The sequence below is a fragment of the Acartia tonsa genome, chromosome 10 (genome assembly GCF_053477335.1).
Source record: "Acartia tonsa isolate MP-2025a chromosome 10, ASM5347733v1, whole genome shotgun sequence".
In the NCBI taxonomy this organism is placed as follows: Eukaryota; Metazoa; Arthropoda; class Copepoda; order Calanoida; family Acartiidae; genus Acartia; species Acartia tonsa.
In genome coordinates this window covers 42,018,891-42,040,357 of record NC_137269.1, presented here as the reverse complement: position 1 = coordinate 42,040,357, position 21,467 = coordinate 42,018,891, and the positions used below count along the sequence as shown (strand labels likewise).

Here is a 21,467-nt window from a genome sequence, read left to right as displayed (position 1 = left end):
ATATTTTAAAATTCCGTGAATCCCACTGTACTGCACATACAGGTGTAAGATGGAGAAATATTTTGTTCACAAGGCACTACAATTGACCACTGTATTCCCGCCAGGTAGATTAATATCAGGGGTGTATATTCTACATTGGATCCCCTGTCAAGTTTTTTTTTTGGGGGGGGGGATGAAAATATTTTGATAGGGGGGGGGGGATATAAATAAAAAAAGTTAAGTACTGAAAACATCCAGTAGACAGGCTGATGTTTTCATTGAGCAATATTTTTTAATGTTTATAATCAAATTATGAAGAAAACTTGTATTATATGAATTCATTTAGGGGAGAGTCTTAGCTATTTCATTGATTTTTACATCAGGGGAGAGGGGGGGGGTGTATTTGGAGCAGGGGGAAAAGAATTAATATTTTTCAGTATATACACCCCTGATTAAGGGGGGGGGGAAGTTCTGACACTTTTGCGTAAACGGTGATTATAGGCTTTGTCTTTGGACTGAGAGGATAGGTTATTAGGGATAAAATCATTCTTATATGATGAATTTCCCCCAGATTTAAGATTTTTTGGATAGGCCTCCAGGTTCCGGAGCTCCAGGCCTCCAGGTTGTCTCTCTACAGGTAAAAATGAAAAAAAAAAATTTTTTTTAAGAGTTAGATGTCAGCTTATGAGACAAAATATGTATGTTTTTTCTTCAAATATGTGAATAACAATCAAAAAGAAGTATAATTTGTTTTATAAGTTAACTTCTAACTCTTCAAAAAAAAAATCTTATTTTTAATTTTTACCTGTACAGAGACCACCTGGAGGCCTGGAGCTCCGGAACCTGGAGGCCTATCCAAAAAATCTTAAAACTGGGGGAAATTCATCATATAAGAATGATTTTATCCCTAATAGCCTATCCTCTCAGTCCAAAGACAAAGCCAATAATCACTGTTTACGCAAAAGTGTCAGAACTTCCCCCCCCCCCCCCTTAAAAAATAATCTAAAATTTCTACACTTAGATCTGTTAGTAGCTGGAATAGAAATACCTATTCATTTTCAAAAATAACATTTTTCTTACTGATTTTCACTGAAATAGTAGGGTTATGTCCCTTTATTGTTAATAGCGTAAATTAATAATTTTGTTACTTTTTATGTTTTAATTTCCTGACTGAAGGTTTTCTTTTATAGGTATAAAATTTGTCCAAAAAATGTTATAGGTAATTATAGTTCATTACATTATAATTTTTTATACAAATGTACGTAGGTGATGAAACAGACAGCAAGACAGCACTGAATAGTGATGGAACAAAGTTCTGGTCCTGGCCTAAACTGTCACCCTCCCCTGTGGCCTGGGATTGGTCCACTGACTCACAGCATACAAAAGTAGTGCTCCTTTTGGCTGCTATGTTTGCTGATCTAATAGGGAGGGATATAAATATTTGCTAAAATATCACAGGTTCCCTTTTTGCCCTAATTTTTAAACTAATTTTCAAGAACAATTTAATTGATGAACATTCTTCCTTACCCCAAATATGTATCAGCTACTCAACTCAAAGCATAAGAGAAAAATCTTTAAACCCTTTTAACTGTTAAGAATTCAATAATATTTATATCTCTTTGAAACAGGAATTGAACGGCCAAAAGAAATCTCCAAATTGTTAGAATCTAATGAAACTATTGATGTATCATTAATAGAAGTGTCAAAATTTGAGCCAAAGCAGAATAAGGACATAGTTACCGATGAATCTGTTACCAAAGAAGAAACCAAAGCAGACAAAGGTACTTAGCTATCAGTTTATATACTTAGACAGAAAGTATGCAACTTAATTTTTTTTGGCAAATTTTTTGAGACTTTTGAATAATATTATGTTTTTGTCAATAATTTAGGTAATCTGGACCTAACTGGCCTGTGTGATTATGTTAGTAAAGCTTCAAATACTGATGAATCCTTTGGATTAGTTGATGAATCTCTATACAATGAGCTGTGTATTGGGTTAGGCAATCTTCGGTGTGATATGTATGGTATACCAAGACCCCTACGGGAGAAGGCTGTTAGCATGATCACAGGTTAGTGCTCATTGAGATATTTTTGGTATGTATAGTCCATCATTTATAACACTGTGGTTGAAATAGGTTGTTTATGCCTTTTGTAATGATAGCATATAGATTTTACTTCTTCCACCAATTAAGAAGGAACCTCTAAAACACCAGTCTCTAAAGAGTTTGGCGGTGAGAAAGCTTTTTTTCATTTTAAGAAAGGCCTGAGATTTCATGAAAACTAATCTTGTTCCAAATTGTTGCTTAGCTACCCACTACTCTTTTGCTGTTGCTAATATTTTGTTATTAATTACTTATAAATGCTGTCATTCTTGACTTTTTTAGTGGTAAAGTTACACTTAATTAACTTTGTCTGTCGTCTGTCCGTTCGTGAGTCAGTCCGTAACGCTATGGGGGAAATGTGATTACTCAAGATAGAGGGCTGTTTTTATCGTGAAGAGTCTCCAATGAACAAGGAGCATCGATTATGTAATTTACTTTGTCTGTTGGTCTGCCAGTAAGGCTTCAAAATGCAATTATCTAAAAATATGTGAGAAAGGTTTCGTGATTCTTGATCATAACAAATAAATCCATCATTGATTTCAACAAATGCTCTTCTTATCCATGATCCCATCCATGATTTCTTTGTGCTTCACCACTTATGGACGTTGTCATCCTTGTTGTTATACTGTAAGGTTAATTTAAGGATCTCCAGCCTGCAATCCTGCTGTTAGTTTACAGCTGGCTAGTCTAACTAAACAGGTAAAATCCTCATTTTTTTTCTATCCTTAAATAAAAATAGCAGAATGTCCGTGTGTGCCAAAGGATCATGCTAACTGCTGCAATGATTTGGTTCTCCTTTACAATGTAGCTTCTCATAAATAGGAATAGTGCTAGTTTTTTTCTTCTATTTTCATTTTAAAACTAAAATTTGAAGTGGGGGGTTGACTTCCCCTTCCCCATACTTACAGTGCCTTCAGAGGCCTCTAGTTGCATAGCGGCTAGTTAGCAATAAATATCAAAATATTTTTATTCGAAAATTTTCAAATTCTTGGATAATTTTTTTCTTATAAAAACTGATCATGTTATTTGTCATGATAAAGGGGTTCATTTTTCGCGTATTTTCCGTAAAATAGGGTGTAACATTTAGTCAAATGCCCTTATTAAGTCAAACTGTTCTTAAGAGCATTTCTTGACCTAAAGGGCTACACTCAATTTTATGGAAAATACGTGAAAAAAATGACCCCCTTTGAAACACACTTGCTAGTTGCTTGGTGATATTGTTTCTGGAGGTGGAGGCTGGAGTGCTTGGATTTCCAGAGATGGACACCTCACTGTGGCTGAGAATCCTGCACCTCTTTACACTCAGGCATAATTATATTGGATATGTGACAAAGGAAGACATTTTCCGCGGATTTCCATAGTGTGTGTTGTAAGACAAAAACAGAATGCTAAAAAATTACATTGCAGTTGCTGAAATATTGTACAATGTGAAACTGTGAAGAAATGGTGGCAAAACCGCCACTGCCGCCGAAGAACGGTATATCCTACAAAAAATTTTTCTTTTTCTTTCTCGCGGAATACTAACTCCCACCTCTACACACGGTTGGACCCTCAGATGTCAAAACTTTATTTTAGTGTTTGGCCAAAATGCCTTAGCAATTGTATCTGTAAGTACGTCTAATAACACCCTTTGCTATTTTTAAAATCCTAGAAAAATTTTTTTGCAAGAAAATTGCATAAATTCGCAACCTTTTTTAGAACCACTACATAACTCGAGTTTTAAAACTTTTTATATAAAATCCTTTTTACAAAAAATATCAATAATTACTTAAAATTAAACCTGAAAGAAAAAAAATCTCATTACACGTGTTAATTTGCATGTTTTAGATCTTTTTTTGAAGAAAGTATAACTTCCACATTTTTGACAATAATTATATTTTTTTAACATTTCAAAGTTAAATATAATAAAACTTAAACGATTTTTCTTGAATTATCAGTTGAAAATTTCATCAAACATACAATTTAAGTGATGAAAATTTAATAAAATCATTTTTTGAATGTTTAGAATTACCAATTTTCTACATTTAAAACAAAATGTTAACAAAATCTAAAAACATTTTAACATATTACTTCAAAAATCAATAACATTTTATAAAAAGATGTTTCAAAAAATAAATCATTAAAAGGTATTAAAATGCATTTGAAACTACTTAAAATTAAAACGAGAACATCTTTTTACACTGTATTCTGTGTAATAGAGTTTAAATGACATGATTAGTGAATGAAATATTTCCTAAACTCATTAAGCCTTTTTGTGACTATATTAAAAATAATTTATTTTGTTTTATATTGTTTTTTTATTCAAATATTTGACAAAATTTTCCCTACGTCAATAAAATAAAGTCAGTTTTTTACTGTTTCCAGGTTTTTCTTTATAATTATAACAATTAAATATAATATAAATCTTCATTATCTTTTATTTGAATTATCATACACATTAAAATGTAAAGTATAAGCTAGAATAGCACTTTTTTCAACGAATATTTTAATGACATTATATCAAAATAATTCCTCTTAAATATCACACAACATATGATTGGGAAGTATAGCCATTTCTTGGAGGTATAATATTTACAAAAATACCATTAATTCTGTTTTTATCAGAAGTTAAAAAAATTGAACAATTCTAAAACAATGGTTGGCTGTCTAGATATTGAGTACACTAAGACTACGGCTCTGTTCTATTGAAATAACGTTGCAAAAAGAGGGGTTCTGAAAGTAATCTACCTAATTTTTTTTAAAGAACCAACAAGTACTGTCAGTATCTTTTTTCTTGTAATCTAGCAGACAATCAAATCATAACACAATTTTCATGATAAAATATTCAGGTTTCTACTTCACATTTTAAAAAATATACTGATCAATAAAATGTTCAAAATTTTACTTTGTACTAATTGAAAAAATATGTTATAATTCTTATTTTAAAGTTATATTTTTATCCCTGACAAAATCATAGACGACTTTTAAAGGCATCTTATCTAAACTTTTTGAAGAAAAACTTAAAAACGTTAATTAAGTATGAAAACTATTTTCTTCGATTTTTCTGAAGTTATTATCGCATTCTATGGTTTTTTTATTATCATTTACTTATATTGAAAGTGCCAAACATTATACCCTAACTTATTCATTTAATAAAAAACCAACCGTGTACAGCAAAAATATAAAAAAAAAATAATTTATTTTAAATTATTAAATTCTAATGAGAAAAAGCAAAGAAATTTTGGCGGGAGTGGCGGTTCGGCCGACGTTTTTTTTTCTTCACAAATCCAATTTATATCCCATTAAATCAACTACCATGCCAAGTTTTATAGACTTACTCAAATCTTACAACACATACCGTGATGGAAAATCCGCAAAAAAATATTCCCCTTAATGATTTATTAATGCAGTGGCGAAAAGCAAGCTCTTTTTAAAGTAAAGATAAAATGGTTGTTTTGGAAAAGAATGTTTCACTTAAAATGTAATTGTCCTGAATAGTTGATACCTGGTCCAGATGGCCTACGTACTAGCATCTGGGATGCCTGGAACCTGAAGGCGGATTCCGGTATGACATTACAGGACCTTCTAGATTATATCCTCAAAAACTACAAGGTAAAGTAATTTTTAGTATTGCTTCGAAACTAATTAATATCCGTTGGATTAGAACCGGTTATCAGCCATATGAGGCTAAACAAACTTGTTTGAATCTTATAATTGTACATTTTATATCCGCATTGAGCTGTTTATAATACGATGCGATGAATAACTATACTCTAATTATTACTTAACCCTTAACTATAAATTGAATAATATATGCATCTACCCTTTTATATAAAGTAGTAATCTTTTTTTTGCTGAACGGATATAGTTTTCATTTACAGTGAAGCTTTTCATAGGTCCTGAAAGTTTATAAATAAGTCTGGGTATGGTTTTAGGGTATTTTTCTGCCCTTTCCTCTTCGAATATAGAACCAATAGATGCTAGGGGCACAGCCGCTAGTTATATATAAATCAAATGGCCCTAACTTAGAGATTATTCGCTGTTAACCAAAAATATCAATTTAGGTGAAGGTAACTTCAGTATTCCACAAATCCAAGATCATGTATATGCCCATGTTTCCATTCAACAAGGCAGATAAGTTGTCCACCCCCATCAGCCACCTTGTCAAGAAGGGGGGCGTGAACGAGGGTGAGGAGATATGCCTAACCTTGATGGCGGCCAACCCTGCAGGGGATGGCGAGGACATTGAGCTTCCTAAAACTAAGATATTGTTCTAGTCAAATAATAGGGTGATGAAAAATGTTAGCACTCAAAAGTTTATTTGTCTTTAATGGTGTAATTTTTAGGATCTGGTGCACTTCATGGTAAAATGTTTCTGGGAGCGATTATCTTGAAAAACCTTAGTCCCTAGCTAGCTCCCAAACGGCTGAATGTAATGTTATGCTCGCGCATCGTAATGCGCGGCATAGGAATCATGATCTGGAATATCCACGATCCAATGATGCATAGATAGAGAAAGCTTGTCTGAAGATAAAATAAGTATTTTTTGTGCATTTATGTGCATTGCGAGATAACTGCATTATTTAATAATGACTATTCTCAATTATTTAAAGGTCTCCCTTTGTTGGTTTATTTTTTGTGCTAAAATAATATAGAAGTTTAGCTGTTTGGCCGTTAGCAGCCTTTAGATCTAAATGACTTTTGGTGATAATCGATACCTGAATACATGAACTGCACCTGATCCAGTTTTTGAAATAGTGCAATTGCATATTACTTAATACACTAGTTAATGTTTCTTATAAAGCTATGATGTGCATTCACTTTACATGAAATCACAGGAAGGGAGGGGACATTGGGCTGTTTATTACACCATAGTCTTAAAAGTATTATAATTTTCTCATTCATTGGCTTAACAACCTTTGGGACTTGAATTTTGATTGGTTTGTTCAAATGTTTCAACTACTAATTGTAATAATTTACAGAAGGGATAATTTTGTGTATAATCATTGGGGATGTACATCAATTTATTAGCCATTGTCTTATGTCTTATCCCTTTAGATCCCTGAGTTTTGATGATTTTAAGATGTTATAAATAAGCGAAAGTAAATGCACATCAAAACTATACCCTACACAAACCCCAAAACCTAAGCTTTTAAAAATGTGATATGATAAAAAATAGCATTTATTAATTTAAACTATTACATCTTTATATATAATATATATAAACCTTTAACATATCTTAAACCAAAATATTATACTCAATTTTAAAGAAAATATTCTTTTTCGTGTTATTCGTTACCTTTGATGTTAAAAGCAGTTATTTTGTTGGACAGGGATATATTACTTGAAGAAATGTTGTTTTGTCTAGAAATTTTTCTTTGTTTTAATACAAGATTGTTTAAATTATGAATATTTGGGGACATGATAACATTCTTTAGGTGAACTATCTTTGTCCTGTGTTCATTTTGACGTTGTATATGAAAATTTAAAAAAACACACCAAAACTAAATATAGAGCCCACTATTTCTATTTGAAATATACTGTGTGTTTTATTATCATGAATTATTATAATTAAATACATAAGTATAAAGTAACACAGGTTCCGCCTCTAAAGGTTTGAAAGCTTTGAAAACAAAATTATTAAATTATCCATCTAAAAGGCAAAAAATAATTTTTTAAATAATGAGCAAACGAGGAAAAAACTTAAGGGTCTTTGTTTATTTGAACTCCGGATTCTAAAACTCTTCAACGGAATGAAAAAAAATACACCTTAAATATTAAAATAGGTTGAGTATTTAATAAAAAAATCACACTGCATTTTTACTCAAATAATGTTTACCTTTGACTGTTTACTGTGAAATATGTTACAAAAATATTATAAAAACAAAACATAAAATAGTTCTCTTTGTTGTATACCTATTGACTCTGTTGAAAATTGTTGTATTTCAGAAACTAAGAATGTTTAGATTAAAACGAATGAGTTGATCAAATGTTGCTCAAATAATAATTTAAGTTTGAGTTTTAAAATGAGTTTGACAGTAGAACAGTTATTTTTAATGGTAAATTTATTTATTCTTATTCTATTAGCTGCGCCCTTAGCATCTAGAGACTCTCTTTATTTGAAGTGGAAGGGGTATGGTCCTTTCCACGACATCCCTCTATAAGGAGCGATTCTTCGTATTTTTCACAGTAGCTTTTCTCCTATTTCTAGCCCCTGCGGGGAGCTCTAACCCTGCGGGGCCAATTATCTAACCCTGTGGGGGCAATCACCTAACACAATATAACCTAACCTAACCTAAAATAACCTATAAATAGCCATTTTAAAAATACGAAGAATCGCTCCTTATGGAGGGATGTCGTGGAAAGGACTATACCCAGTGAAAGCGGTTTAAATACAAATAGCTTGAAACCATCCTAGGCCTTAAATCAAAAGAACAAAATAGTTTAAAACCATCCTAGGACCTTAGTAAAGCTTTCCTTAAATCGAGTACTCAATCAGTTCAGTAGTTTTTGAAATCTTAGACTTCAAACAAATATAGACTTATTACTTTTAATACTTTATAAATGAGAAAGACAGAAAAATAGCCTAAAACCATCCTAGGACATGAATTAAGCTCTCCTTAAATGGAGAACTAAATGGTTAAATAGTTATGGAAATCATAAGCTACAGACAAAAAAGATCATACTACTTTATACAATACAGTTTCTTGCATTAATATAACAATTTTCTTATTATTTTCAGATCTTAAAGACAGTGCATGCTATACAAACAGAACTAGAGGCGGGATTACATGATTTAAAAAATCTTGTCACAAATGAATTTGACCTGCAAATAAAAAGGTACAATTTAAAGGGGTTGGGGACGGATGAGGCAGTTTTTGTAACCAAACTACAAGGAACTCAACTAAATAAAGAGTTACAGCACTAAAATTTGGCATGATTGTTGCATTATTCTGAAAGGGTACTGAAAGGGTACAATGTGAAGAAACAGCAGCGGAACCGCCGCTGCCAACGGAAACCATTGAGTTTTTTAAGCTTTTTCTCGACACATTTGACAATTTGAATCTTTCAGTTGTCAAACTTATTTTTATTACAAAATATCCTCTGAATTTTTTTTCGGCTGCAAATGCAAATAAAGGAATTTTTACCTTGTATGATTAAAAATTGTCAAATTTGGTGAGCCATAAATAAAGTCAGCGGAAAACTGCGTTTTCAGAAGGAGCTGCTGTTTCCGCCATTTCTTCACAGTTCCACAATGTACCTCCTTAAAGTATCTGCCATGCCAAATTTCAGTGTTGAAACTCTTCTTTTTTAGTTGATTACATTTGTGTTTTAGTTATGATTACAAAAAGTGTCTTATCTGCCGCTCACCATTTATTTATACAGGGTATTTTTTTTTCATAGATATTACTTAATTTAACCCACTTGCCATTGCCAGAAGTTAATAATATATATCTCAATTTCTTCATTGGGTTGGGGAGTTTTGTATAAGGAAAACATTTTTAGCGATTTGCAACAAATTATGCCTTAAAAACCGGTTTTTCTAAAGTACCTATTTTTGGAAGATTTGATTACAAATAATAAAATGTCACTTTAGTCTCTAAAAGCGAAATTCCAAACGCATTTAAGGTTTAACTATCTTTCTCTAAAAAACCTATAAAAAATGATATTATAGCTAAATATAGACACACTTAGAACACACTTAATATAAAGATATTATTAGTGCTAAGGTTGCTAGAATATTGCTAGAATATAGAATGTGTGATGACCAAAATCCATTTTTAAACTGAAGCTTTTCCATAATTAGGGTCAGTCCGTCAGCATGTCTGTCTGGAATGGATAGCTTTATTTGTTAATTCAGACATGTTAGATTTGTTCAACCATTGCATGATGATTCCTATAATATTTAGGTATGATTTAGAAAGGGTAGCAACTCTATAATTGTTACCAGAATGCCTGTATGTCCATTTTAAACATGTTGATTTTTATCAAATTTTTATGATTAAGTCCTAAAAATGTAAGTATGTTCTTAAACATTATCCTGTATTTCAGCAGTTTTTCAACAATTTTGTTTCGACCTTTATACATTTATGCTTTTTTATGTTCATGTTCTGATTATTCAGTTCTGACACTTTACAAGTGTTAATGTGCATTTGTCCTAGCGTCTCATAGATTTGCTTTTATGGATGTTGTCATCCTTATTTTTATTCTATTAATTGTAAAAAAAAGGGGACTATGCACGAGTGAAGTTTAGCACATTCCAGCTTAATGTTAATCTGGAGAAACCAAATATATTCACCTAATAAATGTTTTACATCACCACTGGAAGGTGCTAAACGTCACTTTGGTATTATCCTCTAGGAATAATTAACACAATCTCAATTTTTAACAGGGTGGGAGAAAAGTTGGTAAATATTAGTTTTTCTTTGCAAAAATATACTTACAAAACTCAATCCAAAAATTAAGCTCAATAATATGTTGACCCTATAAGTAATGAAGTTGAGCATTAATTGTCTATCAAAACTGACAGGCACAATTATGAGGCATACTGTTAATAACAAACCTGTTACAGGCAACCAAAGACACATATTTGGTGTCGGCCTTTGATTAATGGTGGTTTACAAATGAGAATCATTTTATTAATGTAAGGTATTTAGAATTGAATTATAATTATGTTCAAAGGCTTTCATTTTGGTAAATCTCATATCTTTAACTTCAAGGTACAATTTTCCACAAATAATAAATAAAAAAATAAAATTAACACCAGTTTGGTTTGCCCTACCTTCCAGCCCTTCGAGCCCTTCAAGGTTAATAGAACTGGTTTAAGTCTTATGATTTTTTTTATTTTAATATCCACAGAATAAAGTAACTATTATTAAAATCAATTAGCAAAAAGAATTGTAAAAATCTTTATACTTAAATTTCTTTTGCCATAAAGTTGTACGGCACATAAATTTCAAAAAGATTTTTCTTACGATGATTATATTTATATTTATCCGTCAAAGCTTTTCATTTGGTGTATATTATTACTTTAATCTTAAAATAGATAAATTCTAATAAAACAAAGCATACAGAGAGACAGACAGACATATATATAAAAAGTGAGAGATTATGCAACTTGTAGAACATTGTGTAAAGGATAGGGATGGGAATCCGTCGAATTTTTGGGCCGGATTCGGATTCCGGATTCTGAAGGAATCCGTCAAAAAAAGTGACGGATTCTTGCGGATTCCGGATTCTTATTTTTGGCGGATTCCGGATTCTAGCAGTATTTTAAAAGGCCGTCCGTCACAGAGGGATAGCTTTTTTCGTTAATTTATCACTATGTTATTTGGTTGAAGCCTTGATTTGTTTAAAGTGACTTCCAGCATAACTAAAACATTTACATCACATTAGTAAATTTAAAAATTTAAGTGCTACGTATGTCCTAAAAATGTGCTTGGTATTTTCTAACCTATTTAAATTAAATTTAGCCTACCAATTTAGAATCCGGAATCCGCTATAAAAAACGGATTCCGGATCCGGATTCGGATTCCAAAATTGGCCGAAAATTGGGCGGATTCCGGATTCCGGATCCGGATTCCCATCACTAGTAAAGGAATTATGTAATATTGTCCAGTACATATTTGTGCTACATTTTAAGTCTTAACTTTTGTGGACATTTTTCAATCACGGCTTTGAATCTGATTACTTTCCGTCCGTTGAAATAAGATAGAAATTGTGAAGCAAAAAACATAACTATATAAAACATAAAATACAGTTTTCCATATTTTTTATATATTGAAAACCACCATTCCTTATGCATATTGGAAATAGATGCAAACCGTTGATTAAAACGCCAAAGGCAAGATCAAGTTCAAAAATATATAATGTTTGGACAATAACACATAGTATCATATGATGTCCACAACTGTAATAGCAGCCAGTTTTTTCACAGTTGGAAGATTTCCTGACATTGTCAACTGTAGATATATACTAACAAACTGTCTTGTTTGATCCATTTAAGGTGACATATGCATAAGGTATGTATAAGCAGCTCCTCTATGATTACAGATTTCAGTGGTATTAAGAAATGGGATAGATAAATATAGTTTTTTTAGATTTCATGACGGCTTAAATTTTTGAAACCAATATTTATAACCTCTTTGGTCAGTGTCTGTAATGCTACGTGGAGAATGTAATTTGGTGCCTTCAAACAAAGTGCCCGATTAAGTTGATCACTGGTAGTCCTATACCTGAGCCAAGCAGGGCTACCCAGTACCCAATTTAACCTAACATAACCTGACATGAAGTAATAAACAAACAAACTTTAAACTACCCCCCCTCCCTCATATACACTCTTACACACAAGGATTAATTTCTAAATAATGGATCGGTATATCAGTGCAAACCTGTAATTTAGTCTGCCGCTATTACAGATAGAATGCTGATATTTTTTGACTAATGAATATCTGCATATTACCCTCTTTTGGTCTGTCCTTCTGTCTGTTCAACCGTAACACTATGTTAAGAAACATCCTACAATCATTAAGTTAGGATAGAAATCCTATTATATAAAGTAGTAAGCTTTTTTTGTCTGTAGCGAAGGATCTTGCTAACCGCTGAACCGATCGGGTTCTCCTTAACAGCGTAGCTTCTCATAGGTCCCGGGAAGGTTTATAACTATTTTGGGGGAGGGTACCACCACCCTACGAAGAGAAATCGCCCCTAGAAAAAAAATTACTTCCCCCCCCAAATTTTTTTACTTTTATATAAGTCTAAAAATTAAGTCTTGGGATTAAACCCTCCTCAAGTGCCCCTAGAGGCCTCTAGGGGGCGTAGCTGCTAGTCAAAGATAAACTAACAAGGTACTAGTACAAACGTCAGAAGGACAAACATCATAGCAACAAACGTCAGAGCGACAAACGTCAGAGCGACAAACGTCAGAGAGACAAACGTCAGACTATACAAACAACAGAGTGGTACAAAGGTCAGACTATACAAACAACAGAGTGGTACAAAGGTCAGACTTATTTAGCTTTTTGTAAAAGTCTGATGTTTTATAAAAACAGAGTTAAAATCTTACATATTACTATTGACAAATAAAATTGAATTTAACACACTAACACATACTTTAATTTTATAAATTACTAGTGGCTTCATCCCTAGCCTCTAGTAGCTACGTTGGAAAATGTAAGAATGGTTGAAAAGTTTGAGAAGTTGAGAGATTTTAACACATAGCTCCTAAACTGTATGTAGCACAGGAATTATTCTTATATGTCCACAAACTAGAGTTTATGACGATTCTAACAGTATGCATAACATTTTTCTACTATTAACACAAGCTGTGCAATTTGAATTTTAAAAATGTATGCATTTTTGCACACTCTTTAAATTGGTCATGATCCAAACATCTTCATTTTATAGGAACTTTGGAAAAACCGGAAACTTTTTTAAGGCATAATTTTTTGAAAAGCGCTAATTTTTTTGTACAAAACTCCCCAAAAACCAATGAAGAAATTAAGATGTAGATTTTTAACTTCTGTCAATGGCAAGTGGGTTAAATTATTTATTTATAAAATATTTTGTTCTACTAAAAAAACACCCTGTATGATAACTAAAAGTAATGTAATGACTTGACTGATATTGTTTTTTCTCCAAACATGTACGTTTTAATCAAAATTAATCTTGTCATGTCAAATTTGAGTTATTTAAGTGAAAAAAAAGAAATCACCACATTTTGCCAAATTTTTATTTGCAATTAATCATTTAAGCATTATCAGATTTTCATGTCGCTCACCAGAGCTCAATCAAACATTTATTTGTTTTAGGTGTGTGAAGCACTTATCTACTGCACAAGAAGAAAGTTATAATTTAGAGAAATTATTAAATGAGATCAACATTAATGAAACCATTCAAACTAATCAAGATAAAGGTTGGAAAGTATTAGAGAATATAGTAGAATTTAAAGATAACGTTTATATTAAAGATGAAGATTTGGTGTCAGTTTGTGATGAGTCAACTGCTTTCAAAGAGGAAGGGAATAAAATGCTGAAAGTATTACAATAGACTATAATAAAGAGAAGAAATTTTTTTTTATGGCAACTTTTTTTATATAAACAAATAACAGATCTATAGTATAGATGTATATTGTATATACAGACAACTACCTCCCTTCCTTTTTCAAAAACCTCTTTCGTCTACTTCTAAATTATTTTCTGCTACATGGCTGTATTAATATAAGTAACACCATTGGTTGATTTTTAATGACCCAATATAAAAATTGCACAATGCGTTTGCGATGAGAAGATACAGATATTTAACATTTCTCCCTCTAGTGTTTTACTCTAATAAACAAATATGTGTCTTTTTATCACATATGTAAATTTAATACAGAAGTAGTGCATATCCCTGCAACCCCCCCCCCCCCCCCTCAATGATATATAGAATTACTAAATTCCTTTACAGGATCATAACAAAACTTCCTTAAATTTGTAGATATCTTCTTTAAAAGGTAGGACAAATAGAACATGAACTAATATCATTCTACTTAAGATTATTTGATAAAAATATCATTTTTTACACATAATTTATTCCTTTCTTACAGGCAAATAGAGAAATATCACCAGTCAATACTTTAGAATTTTATAAAGAAGAAAAAGACATTATTTACACTGTAATAGAAAATGACACTGTTAACAATGCAAATAAGAAGTCATTCCAATGTGAGGAATGCGATAAAGCATTCTTTGCGAAAAGTCATCTCAATGATCACATGTTAACACACAGCGAATCCAAAGAATATTCTTGCAGTTTTTGTGACAAAAAATTTTCCCGACTCTTTTCCAAAAAATGCTATGAAACAACGCATACAAATGACAAGCCATATTCATGTGATTTGTGCAACAAAACTTTTGGAGTTAAGAACACTCTGAAAAATCACATGAAGTCTCATTCAAAGGTTGGTACCTACCTATTAAAAAGTTTGATTTTTTATAAATATGACCAACATTCTTATCATGGTGTTGTGTTTTTAGTAAAAAAGTTGGTTTTAAATTCTTTTAAAAGAAATATTTCAGACAATTTCATAATTAAAGGAGGGGGGGGGGGGTAATGCAACCATCTCGTAATCAATGTGCAAATGGTACTTAGAATCCGAATTTCAGGATGACATTTGGTATGAGTAATCCATGGTAAGTCTATCTTCCCTAAATCAAATAAAAAGTTTTAAAAGTATTAGCTGGCGGCTCAGCCATTTAGCCGGTTTTTGGCTATTTTCAGGGCAAATAAAGCAGTAATTACATAGGATTCAACTCTTGGCATCTTATAGCTTCTACCAGTCGTTCTGTATTTTAAGCAGCTGTTACAAGAAATATTTTTAAAGTTTTATTTTATTATGATCAAAAATTTTTTTTTAGGACAAGCCATTTAAATGCGATGTTTGTGGGAATGGATTTGTAGCATTGCATGTTCTACGTGTACACATGAGAAAGCATACAGGTTTAAAGTTTTCCTTTAAAACACAAAGTTTGGGAATAGTCCCTTTCCTGGCAAAGTCCCTTAAGGGGCGATTCGTCCTATTTTTAAAAATAAATTTTAATAGGTTAGGTGATTGCCCCTTAGGGTTAGAGCCCCCGCAGGAGAAAAGTTACTGTGAAAATACAAAGAATCGCCCCTTAAGGGGTGTTGCCACAAAAGTGACTATATCTTAAAGCTTATTACTAGAAAGTGAACATAAACCAGGGGTTTATTTTCTGTATCGGATATCCTGATCAAGGGGGGGGTTGGGGAAAAACATAATCTTATGCAGAATATACACATATACAGGTTTCTCAAATCAAATATTGTAGAGATAATTGTTTATTATTATCTAACGCACTTTGTTAAACTTTCCTTTTCCCACCAATTTAACTTGGATTTAAGGGGGGGAGGGGGGGGGGGGGAAGTTTTGCCACTTTCGCGTAAACAGTGTGCTGTGGACTAGGTATTGATTTTAGATTATAGGTTATTTAGGATAAAAGTTTAATTTTGGGTATTAGTTCATGTATATTTAATCATTTTTTGAATAGGTCTCCAGGTTCAGGTGCTGCAGGCTGGAAGGTCGTTTCTGGACAGGTAAAAAAATCAAAATTTTTTTGTTTGAAGAGTTAGAGAGCAACTTATAAAACAAAATATGCTTCTTTTTGAATGTTATTAACATATCTGCAGAAAAAATTTAATTCGGCCTCCAGGTTCAGGTGCTGCAGGCCTCCAGGTCCACTCTGGACAGGTAAAAATTAAAAACATTTATTTGAAGAGTTAGAGGTACACTTATTTAACCAAATATACATCTTTTTGGATGTTATTACCATATTTGAAGAAAAAATGACAATCGGCCTCCAGGTTCAGGTGCTGCAGGCCTCCAGGTACACTCTGGACAGGTAAAAATTAAAATTTCTTATTTGAAGAGTTTGATGTACACTTATTTAACCAAATATGCATCTTTTTGGATGTTATTACCATATTTGAAGAAAAAATGACAATCGGCCTCCTGGTTCAGGTGCTGCAGGCCTCCAGGTACACTCTGGACAGGTAGAAATTAAAATTTCTTATTTGAAGAGTTAGAGGTACACTTATAAAACAAAATATGCATCTTTTTGGATGTTATTACCATATTTGAAGGTAAATTGACAATCGGCCTCCAGGTTCAGGTGCTGCAGGCCTCCAGGTACACTCTGGACAGGTAAAAATTAAAATTTCTTATTTGAAGAGTTAGAGGTACACTTATAAAACAAAATATGCATCTTTTTGGATGTTATTACCATATTTGAAGGTAAATTGACAATCAGCCTCCAGGTTCAGGTGCTGCAGGCCTCCAGGTACACTCTGGACAGGTAAAAATTTAAATTTCTTATTTGAAGAGTTAGAGATACACTTATTAAACCAAATATGCAACTTTTTGGATGTTATTACCATATTTGAAGGTAAATTGACAATCGGCCTCCAGGTTCAGGTGCTGCAGGCCTCCAGGTACACTCTGGACAGGCAGTTATAATATTTTTTGATACTTTTTGATTTGTACACCTTACCTGGATCCTGGTGACCACTGGTGACTGCTTGTGGCCGCTGGCAAAATAAATTCCAATACAGGTAATATTTGATATTAGAGGAAATTTTTCTAAATAGAAAATTATTAAAATATAATAATATGACAAAATTTATTAAGTAAGTCTTCTATTTTTGTTCCAGGCAGGCTCTTGGTAGCCTCCAGAGTTCTAAAATGAAGAAAAATTTATTGTTCACTGGAAATAAGTATATGACGAAAGTTATGTTAATATTATTTAGGATAACATTGCAAATTTTATGCTCTAATTTTTTATATAAAGTTTCTTTTCTATTTCTACATAGTATACCTTCCTTTTAAATAAAAGATTACACATTTAATTTACCTGTCCAGCAGGCTCATGGAGGCCGCCTACAGCCTGTCTTGAGCCTTAAATGCTATATTATACTAAATTATCATAATTTAGCCATTTTCTTTTTAGAAACCATTCCTATAAATTCAAAAATAACCATTTAGGATTTTTTAACTGGCTACCAACAACCAGCAGTCAACAGGATCCAGGTAAGGTGTCCAAATCAAAAAGTATTTAAAGATATTTTAACTGCCTGTCCAGAGTTGACCTGGAGGCCTCCAGTACCTGAACCTGGAGGCTGATTGTCAATTTATCTTCAAATATGATAATAACATCCAAAAACACGCATATTTGGATTAATAAGTGTACCTCTAACTCTTCAAATAAGAAATTTTAATTTTTACCTGTCCAGAGTGTACCTGGAGGCATGCAGCACCTGAAACTAGAGTCCAATTTGAATTTTTTCTGTAAATATGATAATAACATCCAGAAAGATGCATATTTGGTTTTATAAGTGTACCTGTAACCCTTTAAATAATTTTTTTTAATTTTTACCTGTCTAGAATGGATCTGGAGGCCTGCAGCACCTGTACCTGGAGGCCGAATATCAATTTACCTTCAAATATGATAATAACATCCAAAAATACGCATATTTGGTTTAATTAGTTTACCTCTAACTCTTTAAATAAATTTTTTAAAATTTTTACCTGTCCAGAATGTACCTGGAGGCCTGCAGCACCTGAACCTGGAGGCCGATTGTCAATTTACCTTCAAATATGGTAATAACATCCAAAAAGATGCATATTTTGTTTTATAAGTGTACCTCTAACTCTTCAAATAAGAAATTTTAATTTTTACCTGTCTAGAGTGTACCTGGAGGCCTGCAGCACCTGAACCTGGAGGCCGATTGTCATTTTTTCTTCAAATGTGGTAATAACATCCAAAAAGATGCATATTTTGTTTTATAAGTGTACATCTAACTCTTCAAATAAGAAATTTTAATTTTTACCTGTCCAGAGTGTACCTGGAGGCCTGCAGCACCTGAACCTGGAGGCCGATTTTAAATTTTTCTGCAAATATGATGTGACATCCATAAAGATGCATATTTGGTTAAATAAGTGTACCTCTAACTCTTCAAATAAGAAAACTTAATTTTTACCTGTCCAGAGTGTACCTGGAGGCCTGCAGCACCTGAACCTGGAGGCCGATTGTCATATTTTCTTCTAATATGGTAATAACATCCAAAAAGATGCATATTTGGTTTAATAAGTGTACCTCTAACTCTTCAAATAAATTTTTTTAATTTTTACCTGTCCAGAGTGTACCTGGAGGCCTGCAGCACCTGAATCTGGAGGCCGATTGTCATTTTTTCTTCAAATATGGTAATAACATCCAAAAAGATGCATACTTTGTTTTATAAGTGTACATCAAACTCTTCAAATAAGAAATTTTAATTTGGAGGCCGAATTTAATTTTTTCTGCAGATATGTTAATAACATTCAAAAAGAAGCATATTTTGTTTTATAAGTTGCTCTCTAACTCTTCAAACAAAAAAAATTTTAATTTTTTTACCTGTCCAGAAACGACCTTCCAGCCTGCAGCACCTGAACCTGGAGACCTATTCAAAAAATGATTAAATATACGTGAACTAATACCCAAAAGTAGACTTTTATCCTAAATAACCTATAATCTAAAATCAATACCTAGTCCACAGCACACTGTTTACGCGAAAGTGGCAAAACTTCCCCCCCCCCCCCCCTTACATAATATCTGAGAATTGAATTTCATTTTAGGAGAAAAACCATACAGCTGTCACCAATGTACCAAAACTTTTACACAACAGGTAAATAGATTATTTTTTTTTATGATGCATAATATGATAATTTAAAAGCTTCTTAATGTGTACATTTTAATCCAAACAAGCGGCCTCTGGGGTCACTTGAGCGTAGGGGGGGAGCATGTTTACATTTTAATTTTAGTCTACAAAGAAAAAGTAAAAAACATTAGAGATGAATCCAATCTTATTAGACGTTCACTCAAAGACATAAAATAATGGACTTAAAAGTGTATTAAACTGTATATAAGACATTTGCGAATATCTTGGTACCATTAATTTGCCTCTGGGATAAAATTTTTTAAAATATTTTTCTCTTGCAACAAATCAAATTTCAAAATTGAGTCACCAAAAATGCTCCCCTAAATTAGTTATTTCCTTAACCTACAAGAAGCTTAATTGTAAAGGAAAACTATATAAGATGTTTTAGTAAAGACAGACGGACACACAAAAATCCTATTGCTTTTATATATTGAGTAATTTTTCTTTAAAAGCTTTTCAATTTTAATGTTTCAATTTAAATGAATAAAGATATTATTTTAGTCAAGTTTAACAGATCATTTGAAGACACATTCTGGAGTGAAACCTTTCAAATGTGATCAATGTTTTAAGGTAGGATATCATTTATAATTTCACTGTTATTACAATACAATAGGAAGGAGTGGTGTCTTTGACCAAATATCAGTTACAAAATAAGATTTTTCTTTCAAACATTAAATGGCCTGCAATTGTTAAGAATGATATGGAAATGAGCTTGTATTCTACTAAGAAAATATAAAATTTTGCAGTTGGATGAAAAAAAAACAATTTTGAATATTTAATAACAAACATATTCTTTTAGGCTTTTGCACATGAAAATACATTAAAATCTCATCTAAGAACCCATACCGGAGAAAAACCATATAAATGTGATTTCTGCAATAAGGAATTCATTCAAAATTTTAATTTTAAAACATGCATACAAGGGAAAAAGTAAAAAATATCTTAAATTAGCTTTTTACAAGAAACCATCAAGATATCGAAAACGCTCTAGTCCTATAAAAGAATGGTCCTTCCCTCCAAGAACTTATTTGAAAATAATAAGAGAAATGTAAAAATTTGATTGAGACGAATTGGTATGTCCACCCACTTCATGGGACACAACTTCTAGGGGCGAAATAAATAGTATCATACTGTTAAACCACCATATTTTTTTTAGCAATTTGATTGATCCATTGACAATGCATGCAAATAATTGATAATTTGAATGTTATACTAAAAGGAGTTTGCACACAGAGCTGGAATGATCCATCATAAAAGAATACACACAGGCAAATATTAATAACTATCAATAATTTTTTTTATAGAATTGTATATTGTGTCTGAACAAGTCAAATCTAGAGGTGTATTATATTCTGCATGGGATCCTCTGCAAAGGGGCGGGGGGGGGGGAAATGATGGAAGATGGGGGAAGCTAATAATATTATTTATTTTAGATCAAAACAGACACATCAAAGATATGTGTAAATATTTAAAAATCACCATAAAGCTACTTGTCCTCTCATCTACAGACAAAAAAATTCATTCGAATGATTGGAAATTTATTTTGACTAGCAAAAAAAAGAAAAAATTTTGCAGATGGGGAAAAATGAATCTTGTGCAGAATAGGTATACACCCTTGGTCATATCTTTGCTAGTTAGCAGTTTGGAAGCAAACTCGAAAGCAGAGTTACACACGTGCTTGGTGTAGGATTGAGCTAGGTACCTATACTATTTTTCAATCACTAAATAAAATCAAAGACGTTCCAAATACTAAAAACAATCACAAAGTTTTTTTCCCCAAAAAGTTGTTATAAATGTCCTAAAACAGGAGAGAAACCATACAAATGTGATCAATGTGATAAAGAATTTGCACAAAGTGGACAACTAATCTATCACATGAGACAACATACAGGTTTTTTTTTTAGTTTTATATTTTTTTATGTTTTTAATATACTATCTGCTACGCCCCCTCAAGGCCTCAAGTAGCACTTGAGTTGGTGGGTGGGTTAATCGACCACACCCCCATTTTTAAATTAAGTTTTAAAAAGAAAATTTTAAAATTTGTGGGGGGGGAGGTAATTTTGTGGGACAATTTCTCGTGAGAGCGTGGTGATACGCTCCCAAAAACTTTTTTTTGGACCTATGATAAGCTACATTGTAAATAGAACCTTATCGGTT

The 21,467-nt window shown here is 32.2% G+C and overlaps 1 protein-coding gene across 3 annotated transcripts in view; it reads left to right on the top strand.

Moving 5' to 3' along the window:
- The first annotated feature begins 8,006 nt into the window (after positions 1–8,006).
- The window catches only part of LOC145330075 (uncharacterized), a 13,822-nt gene continuing 361 nt past the window's right edge, over positions 8,007–21,467 (top strand). Inside the window, exons 1-9 of one of the 3 annotated variants that reach the window (XM_080174634.1) lie at positions 8,007–8,119; positions 8,803–8,900; positions 13,871–13,974; positions 15,458–15,539; positions 19,228–19,277; positions 19,812–19,880; positions 20,110–20,195; positions 20,532–20,578; positions 21,118–21,201. In XM_080174634.1, the coding sequence (XP_080030760.1) occupies positions 13,930–13,974; positions 15,458–15,539; positions 19,228–19,277; positions 19,812–19,880; positions 20,110–20,195; positions 20,532–20,578; positions 21,118–21,201 (463 nt within the window). In that variant the 5' untranslated portion in view covers positions 8,007–8,119; positions 8,803–8,900; positions 13,871–13,929. Of the gene's footprint in view, positions 8,120–8,802; positions 8,901–13,870; positions 13,975–14,621; positions 15,001–15,457; positions 15,540–19,227; positions 19,278–19,811; positions 19,881–20,109; positions 20,196–20,531; positions 20,579–21,117; positions 21,202–21,467 lie in introns of those variants that run through there. The other 2 variants (XM_080174635.1, XM_080174632.1) reach the window with 2 other exon arrangements.